Source organism: Pinus tabuliformis, chromosome 4_1 (assembly GCF_031772625.1).
Source record: "Pinus tabuliformis cultivar Carrire ecotype Pingquan chromosome 4_1, CPIR1, whole genome shotgun sequence".
NCBI classification, from domain to species: Eukaryota; Viridiplantae; Streptophyta; class Pinopsida; order Pinales; family Pinaceae; genus Pinus; species Pinus tabuliformis.
The window spans coordinates 877701087-877709496 of record NC_142303.1 but is presented as its reverse complement, the minus strand read 5'-3'; the positions used below and the strand labels follow the sequence as shown (position 1 = coordinate 877709496).

Below are 8410 nucleotides of genomic sequence, written 5' to 3'. Positions count from 1 at the left end.
ATATCTGTGCCACATCGCTAACTAAGAATGTATACTTTATTGGAATGAAATATGCAACCTTTGTTGACATGTCTATGATAACCGTAATGGAATCATGTTGTCTCACTATCTTTGGCAACCTTGTGATGAATTCCATCGAAATGGCTTCCCATTATCATTCCTGAATCGTGATCGGCTGTAGCAGTCCACCTCAATGTTTACACTTTTATTTCACTAGCTAACACTCAAAACATCTCACCACAAACTCTGCTATATCGCTCTTCAAATTCTGCCAATAATATAATCTCTTCACTATTGTTAGTTTCTTTTGATAACTTGGGTGACCTGAATATGGTTTTGCATTAAACTCTCTCAAAATCACCTTCTTGAGCTCACTACTATTGGGTACTATTGATGCCTCTAAAATTCTAGCACCAACATTTGGGATAACCACTAGATCCGGACCTTTGTACAACTCCTTCTCTGTTTGGTATGGTGGCTCCGACTGGATATTATGGGACTAGTTTCCCATATAATGAATGGTTTGAATGATGGTTGTTTTATAATGTATAATAAATATGATAAGTGCTTTAATCTATAACTCAAAAATATACAAATATACTTATCTAACCCAGGTAATGTATTAACAATGCGATTTCTAATTATTTCTAATAGAGGACCCTTTCTTCAAAGACATGAAAGGGTTTAAATAATAAAAATAAAAACTAACTGTCAATAAAAATCACTTTGAGTTGTCAAAACTACAAACATGAAAATATGGGATTTTATTTATGAAAATAACAATTCGATAGGCTTTGAACTAATTCATTTTATCTACATCTCCTCTTGCACTCGTAACTGACAAATTGAGAGCATTTCTCACATTTCCAGAGGATGACTCAGCCTTGAATGTAGTTGACCTGTGTCTATGGCATCAGAAAGCTCGGGAACCATGTGATTGACAACATCGGCAAGGAATTTGGTGGCCATTTGCTGGCTGTGCGGCTTGACTAAGAATAACCAAAATGCATCCCAAGTCAAGTTTTTCACTTTGCCGATTTGTTCTTCTCTCTTTGCTAGATCCTGTCTCCATTCATTTTCTAGCACTTTTGCCTTCGAGAGCTTTCATGGGGAGCAATCAGTGATCAAGTTAGCTCCATGTAAGCTGTCATTTACCAACTCGATCACACTGTTCATTGTAGCCCTCTCGCTGGAAGTAGCTCTTTCAACCTTTATTAATTGTGATTCCCACTCTGAAAACAAGACTTCTTTGTGCAATTCTTGGATTTTTGGTAGATTAGTAGCCATGCCTTCTTCTGAAATTTTCCAAGAGAGAAATTTTGTGACCTTATCGTCTGTGTTTTCAAATTCTAGCCTGGTGTCAACTGCCTTTTAAATGAGTGATGTAGTGATGATGCATAATGGGTCAACCGATGATATTTTATGGAAAAGAATATTCAATTGCGGTGATAAGGCTTTAGTCACTTCCAGGGCTTCTTTCTTGAATTCATTAATCCTCGGATAACCTTTGAATTTCTCTACCTGTAATTGCAGCTATGTGATTTGTTCTTCTTTGACCTTCTTTTCCTACTGAGGTGCAACTTGAAGCATCCTGAGTTCTTGAGACAACTTTTGTTGTTTCTGGAGAGCCTGCTGATCGGTCTTTTGTTTCTCCAAATTTAAGTACCTTCCCATCACTGCTTTCATCCAACTTGTGTGGGTAATTTAGTCAGATTTCTATCAAAACCCCCAAAAGATTTCTATTAATAACCCCAAATCTTTTAATAATTACACAAGGAAAATTCTAAGATCCATAATCATCATTTTTGTTTCCATTTGAAAAAGGAAAATGTTTGGCTTGAACCATTCATAATTATTCACAGTGTTATGGCCTATGTGTACTGTAGTGGTTAGGTCAATTTGCAACACTCCCTTATGCCTTTGGAGATGCCATAAACATATGAACTTGCTAGGGCTGAATTAGATTTTCTTGTTTAGGAGGCGAAGCTTGATATTATGGCTAAGGGGTTATTTTGAACCATTGGTTTCCCTGGAAACCACCTCTGAAAAACTACCATTAGGGCTCTTAGACTTCCCTATCCATGTGAGATCTAACATGGTGGGTTGGTTGGAACTACCATCAACTTGTACCCCTTAGCTTCCAAACCAACACACTAACTAGTTTTTGGTTCATGCTACTAGATTTTGAAAATTATGATTTTAACTTGTTGCTTTGTAGCACAAGGCCAGGAGACACTTAAGAGATGTGATGTCTAAAGATCTATAATAAGGAAATGGCAACAATTGTGCATAGAGTTAATCATGTAGTGATCATACTAATAAAGTCCTATGTAACTATCACTATGAACTCTCAAACTATTTGATTAGGGTTGGAACTAGGATCAACTTGTACCCTTTGGCCACCAAAATAGTACAATGAGTGATTTCTGCCTCTGATTTGCCAATTTTTTAAAATTGTAATTGTGCTTTGTTGCTGACCAAGAAAACAATCAACAAATCTATTGTTTCAATATTTCTGATAGGGATAGGGCAACAATTGCGCATAAATTAATAATGTAGTGATCATACTAATAAATTCCTTTGTAACTATCACTATGAACTATAAGACTAGTGCCATGACCATAATAATGTATTTATGGCTATCAACTATGAAATGAGAATCTTGGATCCATTAAAGGTCTATGAAAATTCCAATGAAATACTTAAGTTGAAGCCTTGAGTCTTTTAAAAATCATAATTGTCATTGGCGTAAATATTTCTTTTATATTCATGAAAAATATAGTAAGTTCTGTCACCGCAATCGAGAAACAATTAAAATGCATTACCCGATTAGATCATAACTGGCATTTGCATAGCCCATATTCCTAAATCTTTTACCGATCTCCATGCTACACTTCTTCATTGAATTGACGTTTTCTGCACGACCTCAACCGTTGATTTCATTCCTTGAATGCGTTATCATCACCCAGGTGGATGATATTCATAGATATGTGATGACCGGATTATTTGGAGAATGATACAGGTGAGCATGATAATCTAAAAGAAACGATAGGATCCAATTTACGGTGTCCGTCCGAATTGTCTGTCTTTTATTTCAAGAAACCCTAGGATCGATAATACTCATTACTGCTTCCTAAGTCAAATGCCTTGCTTCGACCATTCTGAAATATTATCTTGGCCTGTACTGGAGATGCCATAAACATCATAGATATGATGTTTTATGCAATTATTTATTATTTGTTGTGAAATGTAGTTGATCTTTTCTTAATTGTATTATGAAATTCTCTTTTATTTTAATTATTTTCCTTGCTTGAATCTTGAAAATTATTCCTACTATGGTGATCTTATTGCACGCCTTTATGGTGTTATTTTAATTATTTTCCTTGCTTGAATCTTGAAAATTATTCCTATTATGGTGATCCTATTGCAAGCTTTTATGGTGTTAGTGATTTCTGCACCTGTCTTTTTTGAAACATTTGTCAATCTGTTGATCATTCTCTTATATGGACAGGAGGAACTGTTCGAAATAATATATAATATATTCTGGTAGGGGATCCCTGAAGTGGGAATGGGAAACCAAACGGAATATAACATTCTCAGATATTCTGGTGAGCCTGATTGCTCCCAATATGATGCTGCTGGTAAGAGCATTTTGGGTAAACGCCCAAGTGAAGAAGACGATGCTTTGAAAAATCTACATTTACATAAGCTCAAGTATGGTAAGAGTGTCAATGCTAATTATAGTCAACCTCTGAATAAAATTGGAGGGAAAGGGAAAATAATAATTGACAAGGACGACAACAACAACGGTTCAGAGGAAAGTAACCTTATTCCTAAGCTTCAGAAGCCAATCAAACCATCTGCAGTCAGGGATTTTCCTCCTGGCTGTGGGAGATATGCATCTCCTGTTCCACCTATGAAACCATCTGCAGTCAGGGATTTTCCTCCTGGCTGTGGGAGGTATGCATCTCCTGTTCCACCTATGAAACCATCTGCAGTCAGGGATTTTCCTCCTCGCTGTGGGAGATATGCAACTCCTGTTCCACCTATGAGTGTCAAGGTACGACCTAAAATAGAGAAAGCTAATCAGGTGGCCCATATGATCAAGAAAGGACATTCTTATAAAGGTATGTCAACCCCTAAGCAGCTCTCTTCAAAGAATATCAGAACCGCAGATCCACTCTATCCTTCTAGGCTTGTGACAAATGCCCCAAAGCTTCCCCCATCTAATGCAGTTCCTAAATTTGGAAAGGCCCATACCCGGTCAAAAGTTAAAGAAACTTTGAGATTATTTCAAGTGACTTGCCGGAAATTGTTGCAGAATCATGAAACCCAAGTTCAAGAACGTGCACTAGCTGGTAAATGTTTGCGTGTCGATCTAAAAGCATCCAAAATGTTAAGAGATAATAACCGGTATGTCAATACGGGTAAACAAATTGTGGGAACTGTTCCTGGAGTAGAAGTTGGAGACCAATTTCATTATAGAATTGAGCTCTGCATTGTGGGTCTTCATCGGCAGACACAGGCTGGGATTGATTTCTTGAAACAAGGAAATGTGACACTGGCTACCAGCATCGTGGTATCAGGTGGTTATGAAGATGATATAGACCGTGGGGATGTGTTGATATACGCTGGCCATGGTGGAAATAACTACAGTGGGGACAAAAGGCAGAACAAACACCAGAAACTTGAAAGCGGAAACTTGGCTCTTAAGAACAGCATAGACAGGAAGACACCGGTGAGAGTTATCCGTGGACACAAGCAAAAGAATACTGGAATTCATGAAAACAGAAAAGCCACCGTCAATGTAATATATACATATGATGGCCTTTATGATGTGCAGAAATACTGGCTTGATAAAGGGGCATCTGGATACTCAGTATTCAAATTCCAGTTAAAAAGACAGCCTGGTCAACCAGAGCTGGGCTTGAAGGCAGTGCAATTTTGAGGCTGGTGCAACCTCTGACTTCGTGGAAGATGGGGGATTCACTATTGATGCAGCAGAGTGTGGAAACGTGGGCAGATTTGTTAATCATTGTTGTTGTCCTAATCTGTATGCACAAGATGTTCTTTATGACCATGATGACAGAAGATTGCCACATATCATGCTCTTTGCTGCTGACAACATTCCTCCTATGAGGGAGCTTTGTTATGACTATAATTACGGTCTGGACCAGGTTCGTGATTCTGATGATAACATAAAAATCAAACCCTGCTACTGTGGCTCTTCACAATGCATCGGGAGGATGTATTAAGTGACACGAAGTTCTCGTTGCAACATTTGATATACAATTAGGGATTTTTGCTGCAATGTTTGATATACAATTAGGGATTTTTGCTGCAATATTTCATATACAGTAAGGGATTTTTGCCCACCTACTGAACCATACTCTGCATTCATAGTTGTTTTGCTTTTTAAATTTGCTTCAATCAGTTATTCAATTAATCAGCAAATGGCTTTTTCTGATTTCTACAGTTTATGTTTATTTGCTCTTTAACCAATGGTATCTTGAGAATGAAATAGGTGGGTATGGCATTGATTCTTAGAATATACACTGTGTTGGAACAGGTGCAGATATATAGGAATCAATGCCATACCCACCTATTTCATTCTCAAGATACCATTGGTTAAAGAGCAAATAAACATAGACTGTAGAAATCAGAAAAAGCCATTTGCTGATTAATTGAATAACTGATTGAAGCAAATTTAACAAGCAAAACAATTATGAATGCAGAGTATGGTTCAGTAGTTGGGCAAAAATCCGTTATTGTATATGAAATATTACAGCAAAAATCCGTAATTGTATATCAAATATTACAGCAAAAATCCCTAATTGTATATCAAATGTTGCAACGAGAACTTCGTGTCACTTAATACATCCTCCTGATGCATTATGAAGAGCCACAGTAGCAGGGTTTGATTTTTATGTTACCATCAGAATCACAAACCTGGTCCAGACCGTAATTATAGTCATAACAAAGCTCCCTCATAGGAGGAATGTTGTCAGCAGCAAAGAGCATGATATGTGGCAACCTTCTGTCATCATGGTCATAAAGAACAGCTTGTGCATACAGATTAGGACAACAACTATGATTAACAAATCTGCCCACGTTTCCACACTCTGCTGCATCAATAGTGAATCCCCATCTTCCACCAAGTCAGAGGTTGCACCAGCCTCAAAATTGCACTACCTTCAAGCCCAGCTCTGGTTGACCAGGCTGTCTTTTTAACTAGAATTTGAATACTGAGTATCCAGATGCCCCTTTATCAAGCCAGTATTTCTGCACATCATAAGGCCATCATATGTATATATTACATTGACGGTGGCTTTTCTGTTTTCATGAATTCCAGTATTCTTTTGCTTGTATCCACGGATAACTCTCACGGGTGTCTTCCTGTCTATGCTGTTCTTAAGAGCCAAGTTTCCGCGTTCAAGTTTCTGGTGTTTGATCTGCCTTTTGTCCCCACTGTAGTTATTTCCACCATGGCCAGTGTATATCAACACATCCCCACCGTCTATATCATCTTCATAACCACCTGATACCACGATGCTGGTAGCCAGTGTCACATTTCCTTGTTTCAAGAAATCAATCCCAGCCTGTGTCTGCCGATGAAGACCCACAATGCAGAGCTCAATTCTATAATGAAATTGGTCTCCAACTTTTTGTTTACCCGTATTGACATACCGGTTATTATCTCTTAACATTTTGGATGCTTTTAGATCGACACGCAAACATTTACCAGCTAGTGCACGTTCTTGAACTTGGGTGTCATGATTCTGCAACAATTTCCGGCAAGTCACTTGAAATAATCTCAAAGTTTCTTTAACTTTTGACCGGGTATGGGCCTTTCCAAATTTAGGAACTGGATTAGATGGGGGAAGCTTTGGGGCATTTGTCACAAGCCTAGAAGGATAGAGTGGATCTGCGGTTCTGATATTCTTTGAAGAGAGCTGCTTAGGGTTGACATACCTTTATAAGAATATCCTTTGTTGATCATATGGGCCACCTGATTAGCCTTCTCTATTTTAGGTCGTACCTTGACACTCATAGGTGGAACAGGAGTTGCATACCTCCCACAGCCAGGAGGAAATTCCCTGACTGCAGATGGTTTCATAGGTGGAACAGGAGATGCATACCTCCCACAGCCAGGAGGAAAATCCCTGACTGCAGATGGTTTCATAGGTGGAACAGGAGATGCATATCTCCCACAGCCAGGAGGAAAATCCCTGACTGCAGATGGTTTCATAGGTGGAACAGGAGATGCATACCTCCCACAGCCAGGAGGAAAATCCCTGACTGCAGATGGTTTGATTGGCTTCTGAAGCTTAGGAATAAGGTTACTTTCCTCTGAACCGTTGTTGTTGTCGTCCTTGTCAATTATTACACGCTGCGTCGTGTGGAGATGTTACAGCTCGTACAGTTGAAAATATCACCAAAACTTATGATGTTGTGACAAAACTTATGATTTTACTGATCTAGCCTTTTGATAAATCTAAAAGAAAGAAAAAGTGAGTGATAAACTTACTCCGTATCGCAGATCTTGCTGCACTTTCTCTTCTCTTGAGCTTCAACTCAACAATGTAGAGGACGCTGGCTAGATCAAAGACTTGTACAGTTGCAGACCCCGCCGAGGCTAACACGCTGCGTCGTGTGGATTAGCACCAAATTGACCACGATTGGCACTTTGAGCTTGGGATTTAATACGTGGATTCTTTCAAGTCCATGTCGTATGGTCGACGTCCTCATTAATCAATATGGGGCATGTTAGGGTTCTAATGTTCCGTTTCTAATTAATAGTGGATCGGTCAAGGTTCGAAATTCAGTTAAAGTTATTTAAGTTACGAGGTGTGTTTGTGACCATTATGCTAGCTTCAAAAAAATTCAATTAAGTTATTGTGTTTTGGGTTTTCTTCAATTAAGTTATTGTGTTTTGGGTCTTATTAGGTTGGAATATTAGGTTTTTAATTAATAGTCGGTCAGTTTAGTTTCCAATTAAGTTACGTTATTCAAGTTACGTGGTCAGTTTAGTTTCCAATTAAGTTACGTTATTTAAGTGTGTTTGTGACCATTGTTTCCCGTTTAATAAATTCAATTAGGTTGTTTAGCTTTATTGTATATGGTTTTTTTATACTTATGGCTTAGGAATATAACATATTTATTAATAAAATTTATAGATTAAACAATTTAAAGTCAATTTTTTAAATTAATAGTCGGTCAGTTTAGTTTCCAATTAAGTTACGTTATTTAAGTGTGTTTGTGACCATTGTTTCCCATTTAATAAATTCAATTAGGTTGTTTAGCTTTATTGTATATGGTTTTTTTATACTTATGGCTTAGGAATATAACATATTTATTAATAAAATTTATAGATTAAACAATTTAAAGTCAATTTTTTAAATTAATAGTC

General features: G+C 37.7%; 1 protein-coding gene and 1 pseudogene across 1 annotated transcript; one reads left to right on the top strand and one right to left on the bottom strand.

Annotated features, from left to right (window-relative positions):
- The first annotated feature begins 3568 nt into the window (after window positions 1-3568).
- On the top strand, window positions 3569-5255 carry LOC149178994 (histone-lysine N-methyltransferase, H3 lysine-9 specific SUVH6-like). Its single transcript, XM_089422317.1, has 2 exons — window positions 3569-4940; window positions 4978-5255. Exons 1-2 carry the CDS (start codon window positions 3569-3571, stop codon window positions 5253-5255), a joined length of 1650 nt encoding a protein of 549 aa, XP_089278443.1.
- Window positions 5256-6177: 922 nt separating this feature from the next.
- LOC149178993 (histone-lysine N-methyltransferase, H3 lysine-9 specific SUVH6-like) lies at window positions 6178-7249 on the bottom strand (annotated as a pseudogene).
- Between the last annotated feature and the right edge of the window lie 1161 nt (window positions 7250-8410).